The 23,367-nt window shown below is 38.0% G+C and overlaps 1 protein-coding gene across 24 annotated transcripts in view; it reads left to right on the plus strand.

Moving 5' to 3' along the window:
• Nucleotides 1–23,367, plus strand: part of Rims1 (regulating synaptic membrane exocytosis 1) — a 468,726-nt gene that overhangs the window by 71,695 nt on the left and 373,664 nt on the right. For 20 of the 24 annotated variants that reach the window (XM_075980581.1, XM_075980583.1, XM_075980600.1 and 17 more), the window contains exon 2: nucleotides 9,240–9,320. The exons of the other annotated variants lie outside the window; for them this stretch is intronic. In XM_075980581.1, the coding sequence (XP_075836696.1) occupies nucleotides 9,240–9,320 (81 nt within the window). The remainder of the gene's footprint in view (nucleotides 1–9,239; nucleotides 9,321–23,367) is intronic. 24 annotated transcript variants of the gene reach the window in all.

A 23,367-nucleotide genomic window follows, 5' to 3' on the forward strand; every position in this document is an offset into this window, starting at 1 on the left:
TCCAAAACTTGTCCTTCTGAGAAGGAGTTGTGTTATTTTACAAGTCAGTTTGTAACTTGAATATCGCTGGTTTTGTTTTCCTCATAAAACACCAAGTACAATGTATAGTGTCTGATTGGATTACCTGACTGAAGAAATGAATGCCATGCCCTAAGGTTCACTGGAAACATTAAGGAATGTCAGCTAGTATTCTTAACTGCTATTTTCTAGTTATACAGTTCTTCAGATTTCACATCTAAATTCATCCCAGTTTGCTGAGTTGCCTTTTCAAGTGACTGAAGACAGTTTTAAGGTGTATACCTCTCTTTGAGACTGTTGACGTTTCTTTTTAATGTGGTGCTATTGGAGAGAAAAATGTCTTCTCTTTCACTAACTCAGTGGTGGTTTCAGTCCAATGGTGGTTTCTATAGGCCACGCTCTGGCTCTGCTGGATCACAGCCAGCAGTTTAGACCCCCGAGTCTCAACAAGGCAAATAAATCAACTGGGAATATACTTCACAAATGAAATGAAAACACTAGAGACTGTAAACTGTTTTGTCTTTAAGATAACTGATGTTAAGCCCATGACTCTTGCAATAAGATTGTGTGGTTTTATACCAATATATTTTCTTTTATTTAAAAAAAAATGTATATGGTTTTCTTTGAGTGAAGATGTTTCTGTGAGTGAATGTGGGTATGACAGGTAGCGGTTTCCAGATGTTTCAGTGGACATGAATGGGCGGACCTTAGGCTTGTGCAAATGGAGTCCAATGTGTTCTGCACAGAAGCATGATCTCCCCTGGCTTCCAGAGGAACACAACAAGTCTAGCCAGCTGGTGCAGACTCTCTCCTCCATTGCCAGATGAAATAAGATGTCCTTTAGTTGTTCCTGGCTTTCTTCCTAAATACTATGCATTATGACTTTTCAGGTTAATTTTTTTCCTTGACAAAACAAAACAAACAAACAGAAACCCCAACAGTTTCTTTAAACCTCCTCAGAAGTCTCTAGATAGACTTTGCCTCGATTGCTCCAGTGGGTTTATGAGGAAGAATTAGCTGAGGTCAGAATGCTGTTGAACATGCTCACATGAGCACGCTGAGGGGGTGGGGGCTTACCATAGCAAAATGTGATCTAGAAGGTAAAAGGTTTCTCTTGTGTGAAATAAAATAGGAACCTGCTAACTTCTTCCTGATTTCCAGACTTAAGGGCCGCAAACAGTACTGTTTGGGAGCTGCAGCTGGGAGAAGAGGCAGCCCACAGAGAGTTTCTTGGGCCTCTGGCACAGGTCAGCCGAGATGTTGTTAGATGGAGTTCTATCCCTAGGAAGTGAGAGCCATGTGGGCAAGTGGGGATGTGGTTGCACTCTCCATACCTTTCCAAAATGAATCTTACCAAGTGTTGTCTTCTAGGACCATTCTGGAAGAAGTGGAGATGGTAGCTATAGTTCAATCCAAGATTGATGGTTGATAAAATGATTACCTCTTTTTGCTGTGCTACCTCCCCAACCTCCTCAGCAACATAGTTTCTTTTAAAAACTCCTTTGTTTCTCCTTTTCTTTATTTTGCCCAGCCCTTACCCTCCTCTCTTCCTGCTTCAATTTTTGCCTTGAATTTTCCCCTCTCTCTTCTGCCATTACCTCTTTTCTCAATGCAGATTTTCATCAAATTATCAACACTCACCAGCTTCATTATTACAGAGCCATTTTTTTTCCTTCTGAACCCACTGACATTAAATTGGCAGGTTCTATCTATTCTCATCTCAAAACCAGTCTTGAGGCCTCAACATATTGGATGCTTCCCCCTGCTCCATTGACTCTTAATGCATTCACATGAGTAAGAAAATGCAAATGAGAGGACATATGTGTGGGGTATGAAATCAGATGAAATTTGTACTTGACTATAAGATTTCAAGAATGGTGAATGGGGAAATACATTGATTTTGTTAAAATAATAGCTTGGATAAAAATAGGCTGCTTGGGAGACTGGAGAGATGGCTCACTATTTAAGAGAACTTGCTGCTCTTTCATTGGGTCAGAGTTGAGTTTTAAGGCCACAGCTTCAGACTTTTTATGCCTTCTTCTCACCTCTGCAAGCTCCTGTGCACACGTGCGTGCGCACGTGCATACACACACACACACGCACACACACACACACACACACACACACACACGCACATACCAGCATTAAATCAATCTTAAAAAAGAAGTTAATTGGAAATGATGCTGATATCCTTTGAACAGAGTAGGATTTTGCAGGATGGAACTTGTTAGAATAGTGATGGCTCTTAGGGCAGGGCGTAGAGCAAAGACTTAATTCTTATTATTTTCTTCCCTCCCTTGTCTTTGAAAACAAGTTTTATTCTTCAAATGTTTCACTATTATATTAATCTCAATAGCAAATAATCTCTTTTAGGAGCCTCTTTGTCTAGTTTTCTGAATACCAATGTCTTGGCCTTTGCTGGACAAGGTCAGTACTCTTGGGGCTCATTGTGAAAGATGGCCAGATGTTTTGCTTTCTTGTAGTTAGAAATCAGCTTCACCTGTCTTTGTGGTTTTCTTAAAATAAACCCCATGTGGTTGTTGAGAATTCCCAGAAGGTGCATCCGTGGCAGAAGAGACCCTGATCGTTTCTAATTCTGTCTAGCTTCTATCTAGCATTTTAAACCCCTACATTCACATTCTCCTCTTGATATAGAGTTTCATCTGCTCCTTCTTTATCTTATGGGGAAAACCCATCATTCTCATTTCTTCAGCGTGGAATTGACACCATTATGCAAATTTTAATATGAAATGTGATTTAAGATAATACTTTTGAAGCTTTTCCTCTTTTAGAATTTGTGAATGGGAATGAAATCTCTTCTGAAGGCTTTTTTTTTTTTTGGTTGCAAAATGTGTTTGAAGTGATTTTTATCAATTGTACTCTGCCTTAAAGTGACTGATCTTTTATCTTTGATAGATTTTTGTATAAATCTTTCTTTATGTCAGATGAGCTGCATTGCATATTAAATTTTACAGTGTTCCAATTGGATTAAAGTCACTTTATATTTCTACTTAAGCTAATATGACCTCTTGCTGTCAATAATACTGTGATATTTGAAGAGTATGGTCTTGTGAGCAATGTTTTGAGAACACACACATTTGTGGAATTATTCAAAAGCTTTCAATAGTGCACCTGCATCATAAACTACTGATTATCGGAAAGGTTATTGAAGTTAAAGAAAAGGTTGAAGATGTTGATCCTCTTCTTCTACTGCTTGGGTCCTCCTTCTATTCATCTTCAGGCTTGGTGGCAATCTCCCCAGGTCTAGAAATGAAATGGTATCTCTAAAGTATTCAGCTTCTTTTTCTAAGTTCCCTTTTCTATCACACCTTTTTATAGTGATATCCACACACCTTTTTATAGTGAAAGATGAAATGTCTACACTTTGGTATGTGATTAATGTTGAATATGAAGTTCAGATCCTGTTTGGAAAAAGAACAAGCCAAAAGATCCATTCTTTCTTAACTAAAAGATATTTTCTTAATCACAGTTTTAGGTGTTATTTACTAAAATATGTTGTATAAATATTTAAAGCAGGACTTGGTCATTGAAGGGTTTTGTTTCTCCCATGGGATGAAGAGTTGGCTTGGTTGGCACAATGCTTGATGTGATAGCATGAATATCTAAGTCCCACTTCTGCATACACATAAAAAAGCGGGGCGTGGTCCTGTGTGCCTGTGTCCACCTGCTCGGGCACTGCAGATTCCTGGAGAGCACTGCCTAGCCTGTGTAGCTGAATTTCAGAGAGAAACCCTGTCTCAAAACTATAGTGAAGAGTGATTGAGGAAGACCCCTGATACTAATGTCTTGATGATCACACACACACACACACACACACACACACACACACGGACAAAAGGGGGAAAACAGAGAGGGAGGGAGGGAAAGAGAGGAAGAGAGAGAGAGAGATTTATTCCCATTTACTGTGTCATATGCTAAGAAATATTTTTGTTCAGAAAGAGAACTATATCAAAGCAAACAGTGGTGCTAATTCAAATAATAATGCTGTTCACTATAAATTATATTTTGAAAATATTTGACAGAAATTTGATATAATTTCAAAAAAAATGTTCTATATAGTTTATTCTGAGTCATATACTTTAGCGTGTTAACTTAGTTACTCAAGTTTGAAATCTATAGCGCCTAAAAAAGTATGCTGGAAAAGCTCTACAATTGAGCAACTCTTCATTTTAAGCAGCGGGAACCATGAGATATGAATTTCGTAGGGTAGGGAAATGAGGAGGATGCTTGGGAATATGTCAGTGTGCTGAGGGGGAGCACACTATAGAAGTGAGAAGACTTAGTGGGGTAGGGGACCTCAAAGACTGACACTTGAATCAAGTTATAGAAATGTAAAAGTTTAGTCGTATAGGAAAGAGCATTCCAGATAGAGTTAAAGACTGGTGCAAAGAAGGTAAGATCATTGTTGGAAAGGAGGATATCTGGGATATAGAAGGACAGAAGGTGAGCTCCCAAAGTTATGATTGGCTAGAAGATACCTTAAAGACTCGTCATTTTATCATAAAAAGACTGGGGTGCTAATGCAGAATTGTGGGTAATGGTGTCATATATGACTTAGTTTTTAAAAGAATCTGAGTCTGTGCTGAGAATAAACTCAAAGACCAGATCCAGGGTAAAGACTGAGTAGTCCATCAAAAATCCATGGGTAGGGTCAGTGAGACAGATCAATGTCTAAAGGTGCTTGCTTTCAAGGCTGATGACCTGAATTTGATGTTCATGACCTGTATGGTGGAAAGAGACAACCAACTTTAACATGCTGTTGTCTGACCTCCAAATGAATACCATGTGCTCAGAATTAAAGTAAAATGATGTCTGTAGAGTAGAGAAGATTAGATACAGATTGTAGACTCATTTTGAAAATGTAGCTGGTATACTAGGCATAGAGTGTGAGAAAAAGAGAAGCAAAGTCCAAAGTTTGGACCTAATAGCTAGAGAGAGATTTTTACTCCTAGCAAAGATAGAAATACTGGGGAATCAGGTTTGGAGGAATGACGTATCACTTAAGAGACGTTGCCGCTAAGTTGCCTGTAAGATATGCAGTGCCAGAGAGGCAATTGCATGTATGACTGGGATTAAGAAGGAGTACCAGCATAGAGATAGGAAATTTGCATATATTTATGTACTTAGTGGTAAATGATGTGATTGAGAACAACTTAGAATATTCCGAGGATAAGAAGGAAAGGAAGGCAATGAAAATGCCTCTGGCCAGCAAATGAGAAGACTGTGTTTTTGAAAGATTTAATTTTCTCATCCTTACTTTAATATTCTTATGCATTTAAGGCAAGTGTAGGTTAGTCCAGTAACCTGTCCAAAGTTGGTATAAACTTAACCTATTTCTCCTGTGCTGTTTAACTGGAATTGTCTCCACCAATAACAAGAAAATCAGGTGACTAAAACCAACATGTCAACAGCTGTAGTCTGTTAGCAGCAACGTAGAGCACAGGGAGTGGCTGCTTGATGTTAGCTATGAAACATTGAACAACTTAAAGTTTAATGTGGATAAAGCTTTATAAAGTAGTCATGGTGGTTTTATGTAGAAGCCTGGTTGAAGGTAGTGATTGCAGGCACCAAAATGGGAAGTCAAAGAAGGGTGTGGGGCAAGACAGGGACAGAGAGGGAAGGAGGGAGGAAGAAGAGTGAGAGAGAAATGATGTAAATTTGTGCTCTTTGAAAGCATTCAGAATCTTTAATTCACATACTCTAGTATCTGAAAGTACATTCAGCTGCTGTGTGGAGACATGAGAGCCTTTCCTTGGTCGCATCTGCTGGCTTGTGGCAGTGTGAGTCTTTCTCCTGTGTGTATGTGCATGCAAGGGCAGGAGTGGTTGAGTGGGCAGTTAGTTGGCAGCCATTCCTTGAATTGATTGCAATCATTCTAAAACCCAGCAGTGCTGAGGGTGGGGTCAGGAGGAGCATTCCCCAGGGGTAGCTGCAGAATGCCTTATTTGCATAAGGCTTTTGTGATGCTTAAGGCATAAGCGAATGCTTACATACAAGGTTGTAAGAGTTCAGATCTGATTTTTTTCACCATGTAATTGAAGACATTACAAAGAGTTAGAGGTCAAATGCCTCAAAATGTTGCTCAGACTATAAAGATGAAAGGAAGTGAACATCATGGCAGGATTTGTGGTCTCCGAATATATAGTTGAAGTGAATCATGGAGAGAACATTAAGAAACTGAACTACCATTGAATTTCTTAAAAAATGAAGGAACCTTATCATTATAATGTGTCTAATGTCTTGAGCTAAACAAATTCCATACACTAGTACTGTGAAAAATATTAAGATTTTTAACTCTTTAAACTGAGATTAATTTGATCATAATTTTAAAGGAATGTTAAACCTATAGGCTAACAAAAACCTTGAAAATATTATTTATTCAGTATGTCTTGTTCTGAGCATCGGATATTTTTTTTCTGTTGTTATGGGTAGCCCATCAGAGATGACCACTCAAACACAATTTACAAACTATGTAGCCCACTCAAAGTCTTCATTTCATCCAGCCGGAACTACACTCAAGTTTTCGGACCTACACATAGCCCGAGTGTCAGGAGCACAGAGTTTTTGAAGGCAAATACACATCCTGGCATCTCACTGGCAGCTGCAGGGGGCTTTGCAGAAGCAAACAGTTTAACAGAGGCTAAATTAGCTGTGGCATCCTGACCTCGGCTTCCTACAATAGAGTTTGGCCATTTTCCATGGGATTCTTCGTTGAGATGATCACATTCGAGTTAATCAAAAATGGACTCAGCAAGAGTGGAGGAACCTCTGCACGGTCTTGTTTATCACACTTTCTTGTATCTAGAAGCTACTTTGTCTAAAACTATTTCAGATTAAAAAATATAGAAATATATGTCATCATGACTAAGAGTCCTTTTAATCTGGTTGAATGATTAGCAATCTCAAACAAATAGTTTCTTCTCTCAAAACTCAGATTTGGTAACTAACTCTATCAGTAGAAGGAATGTCTTGTGAGTAAAGATGAGTATGGAGATGTGGTGTTGTCTTTTTCTTAGGAGTTATGTCTGTTAACTTTGTTTAGTCGCACAGGTCTCTAATCCCTGCTGCTCAGGAAGCCGTGATAAGGTAACAGGTTGGAGGGTCACCTGGTTTACAGAGGGAGTTCAAGACTAGCTTGGGCAATTTAGTGAAAAGCCAGGTTGGGATTACAGCAATGGTGGAATGCTTGCCTAGGCTTAATCTCCATTACCAAAAATAAACAAGGAAATAACTTAAAATGTACTCTATATTGAAATCAATTCAAAGGGTATTGTGTTTGTAGAGGGTGTGTTTATTTTTATGACTTAATGAAGCTTCAAAATTCAGAAATTCAAATCAAGTTTTTTCTCTTCCAGAAAGGTTGAAGTAGCAAGTGCAGATGGAAGAAATATGCCCCAAGTTTTAAAACCAAACCATGGGGTCTTGACATTGTATGACAGTTTTCTTCTAAAAGCATGGCTTTGTAGTTTTTTTTTTTTTTTTTTAAAGTTTGGCTTAGAAAACTACCTGTGGTGTATAATATTCTGTGATTCTTAGAAAACAGTCACTTCAAAGAGTAAGAAAATCTTCATGTGGCAGATTTATTTCAAAGCTTTCTACGAATACTTGATCCTCAAGGGAGAAAAAGCAGAATCTTGATTCTCAAATTCTTCAAAAATTCTCTAAGTTGGTGGTATTTTCAGAAGCCAGCCCGTGTAGATCAAATGGGGTGCATATGGTATTTTGGGATGAGTGAGAATTGTCAAAGATTTTCCCACTGCTATGAAATTTAAGTTACTGGGCCTTCTACCTTGTGAAAGTGAGACGAAGCCCCAAGGCTAAGAAATTCTTCTCGATGGCTTCTAACAGCTGTCTTCCTGCAATGGCGCTACATGAGTAGCTTCTTCATGAAGCCGTGACAATAACACAAGGCTTTCTGGTTCCTGGGGATATTTCCACTGTTCTCTCTTGACCATCTATTGGGCATTCAGCGAGCCCAGATTTAGCCTTCATCCCAGGAGGAAAGTGTCGAGGTTTTCACGTGACTCCTTTCTTCTCTCACCGTGTTTGCATACTGATTTCTGAGTGTTCTTGCTGGTGGGATGAGCAATGTGTGTCTGTGTGTGCACATTTTGTGTCCACGTCTACTTGTATGATATCTTTCAGAAGTGGAGAATTTTGCCACGCAGCTTTTCCTCTGACAAAACAGTTTATTACCATGGCCTCACCAGAGATCTCTTGGCATTACATAATTGGCCTTAATTTTGAGTAATGTAGCCAAATCTCCAAGAAAGTTTTTAGGGAGGGACAGGGCTCATGCTAGGGGGTCCTAGAACCACAGGACATTTATGTCTAGAAAATTCTATAATGTCAGGCCTCAGTATTTATAATCAGGCTTCTCTCTTTAAAGCTGTGTTTGATTTACAGCTTTGAGAAGTATCTAAGTCAGTTAAGTACAGTCTCAGCTGGAGGCATTTTCTGATTTTGGTCAATGGATCCCTTCGGTGCTCTAAGCCCTGTTAACATGAGAGTAAGAATATCATCAACTCCTGCTGCCCTTTGGAGCTTAGCTATCTTGTCTACCTTCTACATTTATTTTATGATGAAGGGCTCAAGGTACAGCGGCTTTTCAAGATTTATTGCACATGAATCCGTACACACTTCCCGTGTAAACCTGCCCTTCATTTCTTCCTCCTCCTCAGCTTGAAGGGAATTTGGAATATGGGGGCGGGAATCTAGAAGCCTCTAAGATTTCTTTCTGTATGAGCAGAAAAACATATGTGGTGGTTGATGATGTGAAACGAGAATCCGTATCTTCTAGTGAGACAGCCAAAGCCACAGAAAATTCTGCTTGATTTTTTTTAACCTATCCACACAGCAGCGGTTCCTATTTCTGAGCTCTCATATGGCTTCACATGGTGAGACCAAGACTTTCAATAGCTTTTCTGCTATGGGAAAAGCTGCTGACAATCATTGCATTGATGCTGAAAGGAAAGTCAGATATTGAGGCCAGCATAGAATTTGTGTGGGTGTATTTGGGCCTGTGGAAATCCAAGGAAAAGAATTCCACCTTACAGGGTCTTTTCGGGGCCCAATGCCAATATTGAAGGGGCTCACAAGATTTGCCTTTAGCTTGTGTTTTCAGTACGGTGTTTAATTGCCAGAAATGCTCTTCACTTTTATAATTAATAGTGCGTTGTGCTGTCTATCATACGCCCCAGGTGTGTTGTCAGGGACATGGCGAAGCCTGCTGCCTGCCAAACACCAAGGAACGCTGAAAGCCAGCCCCCTCAACCACCACTGTAAGTATGGCGTTGGTTTTGTTGACTGAAAATGTCACCTCTTACTCAGATCACTGGTTACAGATTTATTAATGACTTTGCATGTGGGAGTGGATACACTAGTTTCTCTGGTATATGTATAATAGAAAGACTACTGCTGTTCACTTAGATGAAATTATCTGTAAACAGAAGCTCTGGAGTAAGTATCCTTGTTAAATGATGTTTCTAATATATTGGAGGAAGTAGACTAATTAGAAGAGAGGGAAATGTATCAGCAACTCTGAGTTTTGTTTCCAGTTATTATTATTATTTATTATTATTGGTTTTGGAATGCATAGGGCCTGGATTATTAGAATCCCAGGAAGTGTGGAATCAAGGTATAGGTGGGGTGCCAAGTAGGGACTGGAGTGTGTTAGAGAAGAAATGAACAGTAGTCTACCAGCCAACCCTCACGCTATAATGTTCAAGGGTCATGGACACTCTTCAGAGACACACTTGTCTCTCTAGTTTCAGCTTTATTATTGCATTCTTAGGTGTGGGTAGAAATGATGATTAAATGTGAGCAACAAAGGGTAACATCAAGGGTGGGAGAAAAAAATCGAATATGTAAACTTTTAGTTTCCCATACAGAGTTTGAGGAGTTTTTTTAAAAAAAAAAATGTTAGAATTCTGCAGAGTAACACGACGCACTCAATCCTCAGAATATAAGTATTCTCCTAGTGAGAATAGATGAAAATGTCCTTAAAATGCATGATCAGCAGCAACTTCCTTAGCAGAAGCATTTACAGTGAACCAGATACTACTGGGAAATGTCTCCTTCCAATGTTTATAACAAAATCCTTTGAAGAAATGTGTTTTCAAATCATTTTAAAATATCTCTTCAGCTATCGTAGAAATATTTTTTAATGCAACGTCAAAATTACCTGAAGTAGTAAAAAGTCTCGGAGGAGAAAATTAAATTCTTCTATTTCTTTGGAAAGTTTGTATTAGCAATGACGAAAATTAAACAAAACCAATGTTTTCTTAGAGCAATAAAAATCTTTTCTAAGCTTTGCGTATGCCATCATACTCCGCAAGCTCTTTATGTTTTACTAATCAAAACTCACAATAACAGGCGGATTTTGAATGTCTATCTATTTGATATCATCTCTGCTCTGAACTTTTTCCTTTAGTTTGCCATTGAAATGCTTATGTTTGGTATGTTATATACAAGAACAAATAGTTGTAAGTATTGAACTTTAGGGTATTAACATTTTACAGGAAAATTTAGGACACTTAGTGTATATGTTAAAGATTTTTATCTTGATAATAGACTTGAATATCAATTTCTGCATAATCAGTGTTTCCAAGAAGTAAAATAGTTTTGATTTAACCATAGTAAAAATGATTTATAATTACTTTGATAAAAGTAAAAATTCATCAATACAATAAATGATTATGCCATGTACTTACTTTATACATAAATATTAGTGTATGTTATATAGTATTTTATTACATATATTCATATGGGAATATCATTGTTTTTCAGGCTTGTCTGAAAATCCTAGTCTTAAGCTCTCCTCCTGCCTCGGTTTCTACAGTAGAGAGACAGGCATGTGTCACCATGTATGAACTTTTTTTTTTAAAAAAATCCTCTTACTGTAAAGAGTCTTTTCTTATGATTAGTCATGATAATTCCCAGAAAATTTCTGCTCTTCTCTAACTATCTTATTTTTAAAACTAAATGTTGATGTAAAATGTTTAGCTCCACACACTGAAATAGCTTTATTTTATTTTATGTGTGTGACTTCAGATGTACACATTCCTATTTGCATATGCAAGGGTATATAGATATTTAAGGGCATAAATGCTTAGATCAGAGTATGATATCAGGTGTCTTTTGCTAATGATCTCTACCTTACATTTTTTCTCTCTCTGGGGTGTGTGTGTGTGTGTGTGTGTGTGTGTGTGTGTGTGTGTGTGCGTATGTATGTGTGAGTACACAGAAACTTGGAAAGATCCTAGTGAGTCCCTGCTCTATTCTCAGCTCTGTCTCCTTGAGACCAGGTCCCTCACGAAGCAAGGTGCTAGGCTGGTAAGCAGTGAGTCCGAGTCACCCTCCTTACTCTTTGCCCTTTAGTGCTGGAGTTACATGGCCTTGCCAGGCATTTTCATGTAGGTGCTAGGAATCTGAACTCTCCCCAGCCCATCTCCACCTTCCTTTTTTTTTTTTTTTGAGTCATGGTTTCTCATTGGCTGGGGGTCATTGTCTGGACAACAAGCTCAAAGGAGCCTCCTGCTTTGTCTACCATCACTGGGGTGTCACAAGCATCCAGCTGAATCTATTTGATGTAGGAGCTAGGGACCCGCCTCATATCCTCATGCTCATGAAGCAAACACTTGATCCACTGAAATGTCTACAGATTGCCTCATTCTATTTATTTTAGCACAGGGGAATGAACCCCAGCTCTGCACATATATTAGGCAACCACTGTATTACAGAGCTTCCTCCTAGCCTGCACAATGCCATTTTAACTGGCTTCACTCTTTCCAAAGTTCATGCTCTTCTGGATGTTAGGCACAAAGTAACAAATGTTGTCCTGTCCAATTAAGCCTTAGATTTTTTTTTATTACTGAGACAGAGATTAAGTACCCCTAGATGTTTTGAAGTTCACTGGGTAGACCAGGTTGGTCTCAAACTTACAGTGATCTGTTTGCTCCTGTATCCCCTGGCATCTCCTCAGCCAGTGCTGAGATTAAAAGTGTGATCCAAAGCTAGAAGATGATTACATTATTGCTTTTAGTTATCACTCTTTTTGAAGTCATTAAATTTGCTTATACAGCTATAGTTGTGGAAGTCAGTCGTAACTTGAGTTGAACCTAGTAAAATGGTGCCAGTGGTGTCCCTGGCTTTATTGGACATGAAGCAACAGTTGTGGACTCCTGGTATCCTTCTTCCTAGCCATGTATTTACATTGTAGTCCTCTGATTAAGAAAGTAGACTTTGTGGATTAAATCCTCTGTGGAAAAAACAAAAGCAAGTTATAAGAAAGACAGAATTTAGCTATAGATGAGTTGAAAATAGTGAAGTCATGCTGTTAGTGGGTAAAATGGACAAATATCAGTGACCAGATTTGTTGTAAAAGTGTGAATGGAATAGAATAGAAAATTATCTTAGATGAAGATTTGGAGACACACTTTATTATTCAAGATAAATGAGTCGAGATATAAATTTTAATTTTCATTGCATTAAGTTATGAGGCTTTCATTAATAGAGTTGAATTAGATTAGCATAATCAGATATGTGTATATATGAAATTGCTATTGGTAGCAGTGGGGAAAATTAAATATGAATGTGACACATACTGAACCAATGTCTAATCAATCAGCAACCTTTTGTAATAGTTCAAGGAGAGATGCAGAGGCCTAAGAGGAGAAGTTCAGAACCTGAGTCATTTCACAGCTAGAATCTAGTACATGTAGATAGTACTTTCTGGTCAATTAATTGTATTTGTAAGGAAATAATTTAGTGGACCCACCCTGTTCATGCTTGAGTGATAGACAAATCTAGGATAGATGAGCAGTAGAGAGTTGAGTATAGACTGTGATTTTGTGGTACGTGTAAATTATCCAATTTTATAAATTTAACATACACTCCCACCAGCAATGCAGGAGTGTTCCCTTTACCTCACATCCTCTCCAGCATAAGTTGTCATCAATGTTTTTGATCTTGGCCATTCTTACAGGAGTAAGATGGAATCTCAGAGTTGTTTTGATTTGCATTTCCCTGATGGCTAAGGATGTCAAACATTTCCTTAAGTGTCTTTCAGCCATTTTAGATTCCTCTGTTGAGAGTTCTCTGTTTAGGTCTTTATTTTATTTTATTGGATTATTTGTTCTTTTGATGACCAATTTCTTAAGTTTTTTTTTTTTTTTTTTGGTTTTTCGAGACAGGGTTTCTCTGTGGTTTTGGAGCCTGTCCTGGAACTAGCTCTTGTAGACCAGGCTGGTCTCGAACTCACAGAGATCCACCTGCCTCTGCCTCCCGAATGCTGGGATTAAAGGTGTGCGCCACCACCGCCCGGCTCTAAGTTTTTTTTTTTTTTTTTTTTTTTTTTGTATATTTTGGAGATCAGGCCTCTGTCTGATGTGGGATTTGTGAAGATCATTTTCCATTCTGTAGGCTGTTGTATTGTTTGTTGGTTGTGTCGTTTGCTTTACAGAAGCTTTTCAGTTTAAGGAGTTCCCATCTATTAATTGTTTCTCTCAGTGTTTGTGCTGCTGGGGTTATATTTAGGAAGTGGTCTCCTGTGCCAGTGCGTTCAAGTGTACTTCCCACTTTCTCTTCTATGAGGTTCAGTGTGGCTGGCTTTATGTTGAGGTCTTTGATCCATTTGGACTTGAGTTTTGTGTGTGGTGATAGAGTGCAAGCTGGTACAGCCCCTTTGGATATCAGTATGATGATTTCATAGAAAATTAGGAAACAGCCTTCCTCGAGACCTAGGGTGGAGCTAGAATGCATCGTATTGAGTGAGGTAGCCCAGACGCAGAAAGACAATTATCATATGTACTCACTCATAAGTGAATTTTAGACATAAAGCAAAGAAAACCAGCCTACAAGTCACAATCACAGAGAACCTAGACAACAATGAGGATCCTAAGAGAGACATACATCGATCTATTCTACATGGGAAGTAGAAAAAGACTATCCTTTAGTTAGCCTGGTTATTTTCCAAATCAAGCTAATTTCTACACAGGCTGCCACATACACAATGGGGCTGATAGAACACTGTTATGAAATTAGCCCCATCAGAAGTCTGTGCAGGCTTGTACACATGTAGGGTTTTCAGGACAGCTCCTGAAGAACATCTTTTCTTTTGGCCATGGAAAATTATTGTTTTGTGTAAAGTTGCATGAGGAGAATGGGAGACTGCCTGAGACAAAGCTTGGGCATCAGATTCAAAAGTGGCCTGTGTGTGTGTGCTCACTGATGGCATCAAGGGAAAAATGAAGTCCAAGGGGAAGAGAAGATACTCTACAAAGTAACAGAGACATTTGGGCTCAAATGTTCTCTACAGAGAGACTGAGATAGTAAGAGATGATGACCCTGAGAGACAGCAATAGAGAGAGACTGAGGGATGGAGAGCTGAGGCAGACAAGCCCTCTATCTTAAGGGTCACCGTTACAAGAACTACCCAGAACCATTAAAAGATGGCCCATTGGTATCAACAAGGCAAAAGTACTAACCAGCTCATGGCAACTCCTAGCACTTTTATAGAACCAAAGAATTAATATACAAGAAATTAAATAAGTTATTTTCTGCTGCACATGCAGAAGGAAAGAGACCCAGGGCTATTATTCACAGAGTGGCATCAGATAAAAGGGGCTCATGGAGACTTGGTGAATAGGCATAGAACGCTGTGCATTGGCCTGCAAATCACAAAAAGAAAGGAAGACTATGAAAGCCACACATTTTTTTTTAAGTTCTGTCACTTTCTAATTATAACTATGAATTGGAAATGTCAGTGTTCCTCGTATTCTTTATTTTCAAGTTACTGGCTGTTCTGATTTCATTCTAAATGACAAAAAAAATATATAATTTTCTACTTGGATCTCTTATTGCTTCGAATATCAATAGAAATTTTATATTGATCCCTACTGCACGTGGTATAAGAACTGTGACACTTATTATCCCACATTGTGCATAAAAAATGCCTTATGATTTTGACAAAAATCTTTGACTGAAAATAATGCATGAAAAATATGTCCCTGAAAAATGCATTCATTTGTGCTAGAATATATGGCTAAAAAATTTTCTGCTTTTGACAGACAAGTAAAACAAATATCAGTTTAAAGTAGAAATACTTTATCTTGTATAAATTATTAAATACTTATTTTCTTAGGAGTATTTAAACAATGACAGAATTATTAAATCTTCTGTCTCAATAGAGCAACATGGTGGGGAAAAAACACAAAATGAAACTGTTTAAAATGGAAAAAAATCTAATACTTTCTTTTTTATTTATTTTTCTATCCACACATATTTTGTTAATCTGCGAGAATGAAGTTTAACACTAAATTCCTGAAGTAATACAAATAAGACTCCTAAAACATTTAGTTCCACGTGTGTTCTACATTTGTGTGGATGTTTACAATTTTATGAGGAAATATATCAATGTAGTTGTGACTCAGAGAACACAAGGTACTCTAGATAGCACACTGTGACTGGAAATCCCCTTCCCAGGTTCTGCTAATCTTTAAGATCAATTTGACACACACTAGAGTTGTCTGGGAAGAGTGAGCTTCAGTGGAAGAATTACTCCATCAGAATGGCCTGTGACCGTGTCATCAACGAACTGTCTTGACTGGAGATTTATAGTGGACAGTGAGTGGTGTGGACCCTAGGACGGTAGTCCTAGTGTGTGAAAGAAGAGCAGCGGAAGTCGGGTGTGGTGGCACACGCTTTTATTCCCAGCACTTGGGAAGCAAAGGCAGACAGAGCTCTGTGAGTTGAGGCCAGCCTGCTCTACCAAGTGAGCCCCAGGACAGACAAGGCTGCTGTACAGAGAAGAGAGGAGGAGGACGTGGTACCAGCGGCAGCGATGAACATAAACCAGTGACCATCCTTTCTCCATAGTTTCTGCCTCCAGGTTCCTGCCCCTGAGTTCCTGCTTAGACTTCACATAATAATGATAGATAAGGAATGAAGTATTAAGTCAAGTAAAGCCATTCCTCTTCAAGTAATTTTTGGTCATGGAGTTTACCACATCAGCAGAAAAGCCAACTGGAACACTCTTTCTATTTCATTGTTTGAACAGTTTCTTGACTAAATTCCACTTGCTTCACCTTATCTCTCACTACAACTCCACGATAGTGTCCCCAGGACTACTTTACCTTCTGACAGCCTATTTGTGACTTACACTGTGTGAGGATTCTTCCTTCTGTGACTAGTTTCTCAGTGAATACTTTCCACAGACTCAAAGGCCTCCGAGCCCTCACTATAAGGCTTGCTTGTCTAATCCACTGCTGTCCTTCTTGCTTTCATATGTCTTGCTTCAACTTTTTAAACAGATACTGTACACACAAGAACTCTGGAGAGGGTGCTGTGCATGCCTTCTTCTCTGCCTGGAATTCCTTTCCCCGAATCTTTACAAGGTTGACTTCTAGTTTCCAATTGTCTCTCCAAATGCCCACCACCTTTTAGAATCTTCTATGAGCCACCTCTCTAAATAACCACCCAGCATTGCTTTCTATGCCTTCGCTCACTCAGTTGAGCTCTGTAATACTTTATGGTTCAGATTCCCTCCCACTCTCCACACTCTGCGATGACCTGGCCAATACGTAGACGCTGACATTATCTATGCAATCTGTGCAGCCAGGTATTCTCTGAGAGGAGGATGAAGAGGCCAGTGCATTGCAGAGGAAGTGGTGAATTGCTTATCCTACTGCACACGCCGCTGCCAGCTGAAGACATCCACTTCCCTTCCTCTCAATGACTCTTTTGCCTGAAAGCTGATTTAACACGATTTAACTGAAGGGGTGGACCGCATCTGTGCCGAGATAAAAAAAAAAAAAAATCAAAAGTGTTTGGGAAAAGACTGAGCAGAACATTTGAATAATTTCAGGGGTAGAAAAGATGACACAGCTCAGAAAGGACAGAGGGATGAAGGCTCTAAAAATAAGGAACAGTGAAATTCCAGTACTAAAATGGTAGTTCTGAGACTCTGGAAAGAGTCACTGTACTCACGAAGGGAAAATGTCTATAGACTAGCAACGTACCAGTGGCTTCGCCGTTCTTCTCTGTGATCCATTACTATAGCAAGGCTTAGCTCTGAGCTACTGACCACGTAAACTAAAGGTCATGTGAGATATGCAGAGCTTTACGACACAGTGATAAGGATGCCTGTCTACATTTTGGGAGACATTAGGTTTTAGTTACAGAGTTATAACAATGATGTTAGGTATATGATTTTAAGTGCATAACTATAAAACACACACACACACAGTATGGGAATAATGCCCGGTGTTATATTTTTAGTGTTTTAGGTTGACTATTTTAAAAGTAGGTTAAATATATTCTTCTGTAATTGAATCTAAATGATGAAATTGGTTCTGGACCCATATATGTTGGTCCTCAGAAGTTTCTGTGTTATGATTAAGTCTTCACCAATTTTGCTATTGCTGAAAAAAGCCATGCCCTTGAAAGCTGAAAAAAGCGAGCCTATTAAAAGAAAACGGTGATGGCGGCCTTCTCATCACTTCAAGGCTGACTCATCTAAGGCACTGGAGAAAGGGAAGGACGCGTGTGGCACACACGCCTGTATCAAAGTCCTCATGCTGGTGCTACCTAGAGAGAAAAGTGGAAAACCTGTGCTCTCAAGGTGATTTCTAGAAAAGAGTAACAGAGAGAACAAAGAATGGCCACAGGAAATTCTGAGACCATATAAATGGATTCCCTAGGAGAGGGACACTTGGTCACAGATCATACATTTAGGATATGAAGAATCCCATGAAAGGCTGGACCACCAGCCCTATAGCTCCATCCGGCCAGGAAAAAACTTTCAGTCACTCCTAAGAGCAACCTCAAGACAAAGGTGGAAAAAAAACACATAGCATTTAGTCATGGGCTCCAGCAGCGAGAACACATTCAAAATTACCCCAGTATTGCTTGATGCTTTGAGAAGCTAGTCTCTTCCCAAAAAAACACCAACCCAAATTTTCCTAACTACTTAACTACTTAAGTTCTTATGAGCTATCACAGGCTCTTTAAACCCATCCCTGGTCAAAATAAAACAAAAGGGAATAGATCAGTGGTTCTCAAGCTTCCTAGTGTTGCAGCCCTTTAATATAACATCTCATGTAGTGGGGATCCCCAATCATAAAATTAGTCCATTGCTACTTCATAACTCTCATGCTGCAACTGTTATGGATTGTAATATAAATAACTGATATGTAGGCTATCTGATATGCCATCCCCTCCAAAAGTGGTAGAAACCCCCAGGTTGAAAAGCACTGGAATAAATCATTTCTTTTCTTAAACAGATTTCTAGACTAGCAGTTACCAAGAGGAAGAATAGTTTGTTGGATTATGCAATTTCTTCCTCTTCTCCAATTTGAAAAGAAACCCTTTAAATAAGAATTCCATCTTAATTTTACATACATACCTTATACCCAAGGAACAGTGGATATACAACTTAATTTGTTGAATTCCACTAATATTTTGATATATTTGCTGCTTTGACTAAATGTTAACTCGTGTAGCATTCTTAAAACATGATTGAGTGACATTTCCATAATATATTAAATGAATAGTTTACAAAGCTATCAAAATATAAAGCATGCTGATATGTGTCTCTGCAGGTCTTGAATAAGAGAACAACAGACGTAGAGCACTCTGCTCCTGCTGATCAACCACACAGACACTAACTCTCTTGAACACATTTTGCTCGCAGGATAGTGTGCTGGAAATTTCCTCTTCATATACCATCTTCTACTTCTAGCTTCTCATTTTTTTCTCAAACCCTAATAAATACAGAATGTCTGTCTGTGTCTGTCTGCTTATTATGGAAGACTGCTACATTGATGCTATTAGTCACTTGTATGTGACCCAATCCATGGTGCATTTTTTAACTCATGTGGTTATTTCTTGATTTTATATTTCATGAACAAGTTGAATGAATCTTATGAGTCTCTGTACTGCCTTGCTTCTGGATATACTGTTTAGTTAGTCTGTGACTTCTCCACTAAACTGGATATATTCTTTCTTGTCTTATTTTAGTGATATTTTCTTACTCAAATCTTTCCTCCTGCTTTTTCTCATCTTCCTCCTCTCCCTAATTCTTGTTTTTTAATCCAAAGAACCTTTGTGATGTTATCTACTACTGTACTTACTTGAGTCCTTCAGATAGCCTCAACTATATATTAATATTTTTTCTTTTTTAATTGATTTTTATTGAGCTCTACACTTTTCTTGGCTCCCATCCCTTCTCTCCCCTTCCCTTCAACTCACTTTCATAATTCTCATGCTCCCAATTTACTTAGGAGATCTTGTCTTTCTCTACTTCCCATGTAGATTAGATCCATGTATGTTTCTCATAGGGTCCTTATTGTTGTCTAGGTTCTCTGGGATTGTGAATTGTAGGCTGGTTTTCTTTGTTTTATGTCTAAAAACCACTTATGAGTAAGTTCATGTGATAATTGTCTTTCTGGGCTACCTACTCCATGTGATGTTTCCTAGCTCCATCCATTTGTCTGCATATTTCAAGATGTCATTATTTTTTTCTGCTGTGTAGGACTCCATTGTGTAAATGTACCACATTTTCCTTATCCATTCTTGGGTCAAAGGGCATTTAGGTTGTTTCTAGGTTCCAGCTATGATAAACAATGCTTCTATGAACATAGTTGAGCACATGTCCTTGTGGTGCAATTGAAAATCCTTTGGATATATACCCCAAAGTGGTGTTAGTGGGCCTTAAGGAAGGTTGTTTTCCAGTTTTCTGAGAAATCACCATACTGATATCCAAAGGGGCTGTACCAATTAGCACTCCCACCAGCAATGGGAGAGTGTTCCGTTTACCCCACATCCTCTCCAGATTAAGTTGTCATCAGTGTTTTTGATTTCGGCCATTCTTACAGGTATGAGATGAAATTCAGAGTTTTTTGATTGCATTTCTCTGATGACTAAGGATGCTGAACATTTCCTTAAGTATCTTTCAGCCATTTTAGATTCCTCTGTTGAGAGTTCTCTGTTTAGGTCTGCACTCCATTTTTTTTATTGGATAATTTGTTCTTTTGATGACCAATTTCTTGAGTTCTTTGTGTGTGTGTGTGTGTGTGTGTGTGTGTGTGTGTGTGTGTGTGTGTGTGTATTTGGTTTTTCGAGACGGGGTTTCTCTGTGGCTTTGGAGCCTGTCCTGAAACTAGCTCTGTATATTTTAGAGGTCAGTCCTCTGTCTGATGTGCTGATGATCTTTTCCCATTCTGTAGGCTGTCGTTATATCTTGTTGACCATGTTCTTTGCTTTAAAGAAGCTTTTCAGTTTCAGGAGGTCTCATTTATTAATTGTTTCTCTCAGCATCTGTGCTACTGGGTTATATTTAGGAAGTGGTCTCCTGTGCAAATGTGTTCAAGTGTACTTCCCACTTTCTCTTCTCTGAGGTTCAGTGTGGTTGGCTTTATGTTGAATTTTGTTCATGGTGATAGACATGGATCTGTTTTCATTCTTCTACATGTTGATATCCCTTTAGATCATACTCATTCTTCTTCATTATGTGATACTCTTGCCCATGTTAGGATACAGCAAAAATTTTATCAAATCTTATTAAATGCTAAATAGATGAAAGAACTATGTTCTTGGGTATGTTAACCTTTAGAATCATAAACCAAATAAATTCTTACACTTTATATGTGACATGGATTCTAGTGTTTTTTTGCAAAATAGAAACTAAACCAAGTCATAATCAATGAGAAAAAAATTGGTTTTGTTTGTTTTGTGAACTAATGAAGAAATCTTTGATTTAAATTTAATATATATATATTATTTATTTTAAAAGATTTTACTTTTAGCCAAGGGTAATGCTGCATGCCTTTGATTCCAGCATTTGAAAAGTATGAAAAGGCAGATCTCTGAGTTTGAGGCCAGTCTTGTCTACATAGTGAGTTCCAGCACAGCCAGAAATACATAGTGAGACCCTGTCTTTAAAATATATAGTAATGTTGACAATGATGATGTTGATAAATGATAACATTCTAGATTTTTTATGTGTGTGAGTGTTTTGCCTACATGTATGTATTTGCACCAAGTCCATGCATTATACCCTCAAAAGTCTGAAGAGGATGTTGGAAACCATTCCCTGGAACTGAAGTGATGCATGGCTATGAAATATTTTGTGAGTTCTTGGAACCAAACCTGGGTCTTTTGTAAAATCAGTAAGTGCTTTAGGATCATATATATTATCACTTCAACAGAAGATTGTTATCTAGATAATAGAAAGAAAATTAATGTCAATCCATTTAAATTTTGTCAATGAAATTAAATTAATATGTATTAAAATGTTGAGTTATATGTTTGTAAAGCCCTCTATAATATTCACCTGTTCTTCTAAAGTAACAGTAGACAATCTCTACTAGTTTATAATCTCATTCATTTATCAAGATTTTACCCAGATCTTAAGTCTTCCCATACTGGCATAGTTTGGAAATAATATTTAACCAACTCAGTACAGTGTAGGTTTTGCTTTTCATCTTCGTATATTCATTATTGAAAGTAGTGAAGTAGACGTCATAGGGACAGTATTGAAAGGCATGACTCATGCTGTTGTATATCAAATTCTCCCTCCTGCGTGCATAGAGAGTCTAGGAAATGGGCAATAGGGAATTTTTCTCTAATGATTTGGGCATGCCTTCTTGATGCAGAAAAATTTATATTTATTATGATTAATTAAGATGTATAATAATTCCTTGAGTAAAAATTAATATGAGCACCACTGAACTGGACTTTATTTTTAAAACTCTTGGGCAGAGGCTGCAAAAAGTGAAATTAATATTGGCGATATTATTTTTATTAGAAAGTAATTGAGCCTCAGGGCCCAGACTGGTTGCTCTGTGAATCACAGCTAAATCCGCTGTGCCTCTACAGAGTCATTTATGCAAATGTGAACGGTCTGCCTGTGCCAAGAAAATAGATGTTTGTTGTACAAAAACAGGAAGCTTATGGCAAAAGGAGAATCTGTACTCCCTGGCTGATACTGAAGTGGCCTTGAGAAGAAAGTGAGAAGGCAAAGGAAAAGATCATCTTAGGGCCACACGCAAGTGTGCAGAACATCATTATTTGTTTAGTGGAAAAGCATGATGATAAATAGACAAATGCATTCACCTATTATGCATGCAATAAGTACATTGCAAATGTATCTGAACTCTTCATTAAATATAGATACCATTATATAGATACATTTAATTGAAATCATTGGTTAAATAAATTCAAGAGATAGAATGCCAAAGCAGATCTTTTAGGTCTTATTTAGCTTCCCATAATGTTAATTCCCATTGTTTTCCAATAACCTGTATATGTAGGATGTATTTTGATATTCATTAATTTTTATTCACACGTATTAATACATATGAAGAGCTATATCTTCCATTGAGAAACAAATAAAGAGACCATATAAGCATATCTCAGCAAGGCTAGGAAACAGCCTATGGGGTTTCAAGAAAGCATAGAAATATAGCATCCATTCTAAAACTGTAGATCAAGGAAATTTTCTAGGGCCAAGAACACATGGTATTTTGCTTCATACATTCTATGAGATATATTGTTTGACTTTTTCTTTAACTATATGAAATATAAATTTTGTACATAACCTATATTCTAGAACTATAAATTACAGAATGAGGAGATGAAGCCTCCTAAAATAATAAAAATATTTGCTTTGCCTTTAAGTAATTTATCATCATATTGTACAAGATTAAAAATGGTACAATGGAAAAAATGGGTGGCTAAGTATATGACTAAGTAGTTAGATAAGATAGAAATTGTGCTTTGTATTATAATAAAAATATCATGTCATAATATAAACACAAACTTTACTTTAATAATGAGTCATAATCACATAGATAGGAAAAATGGTGGAACCCTTGGCTGAGAAAGTAATCTGAGCACAAATCTGAAGTGTGAATGAAGCCTCCAGGCAAAGGCATCCTGGGTTCATGGTCTTGCTTACAAACATGCTGAAGTCGGTTGGGACCAGTTTATGAATGTCCTTAAAGTCTAGCCTCTAGAAATTGGTTGCATTCAGAAGGAGGACATGAAAGTGTGTGAACATGGAGCTATCCTCCTGAAAGGTCTGCCTCTGGATGATGAATCTGTAGGAAGTATACATAATGGATGAGGAAAGGGTATTCCTGGAGAGAAAGGGGCCAATTAGTAGATGATTGAAATAGACCAGACATGGTTATTAATAGGAAGGATAATGACAGTGGTTACGGAGAAGATGGATGAGCAAGATCTGAAAGGAGAAAGTGCAGACCTTGGTGACAAGGGAATGCTGCCATGAAGAAAGTAGAGTAGGCTCAGGGGATTTTTATGAGGTTA

This window comes from Microtus pennsylvanicus, chromosome 7 (genome assembly GCF_037038515.1).
Source record: "Microtus pennsylvanicus isolate mMicPen1 chromosome 7, mMicPen1.hap1, whole genome shotgun sequence".
Lineage (NCBI taxonomy): Eukaryota > Metazoa > Chordata > Mammalia > Rodentia > Cricetidae > Microtus > Microtus pennsylvanicus.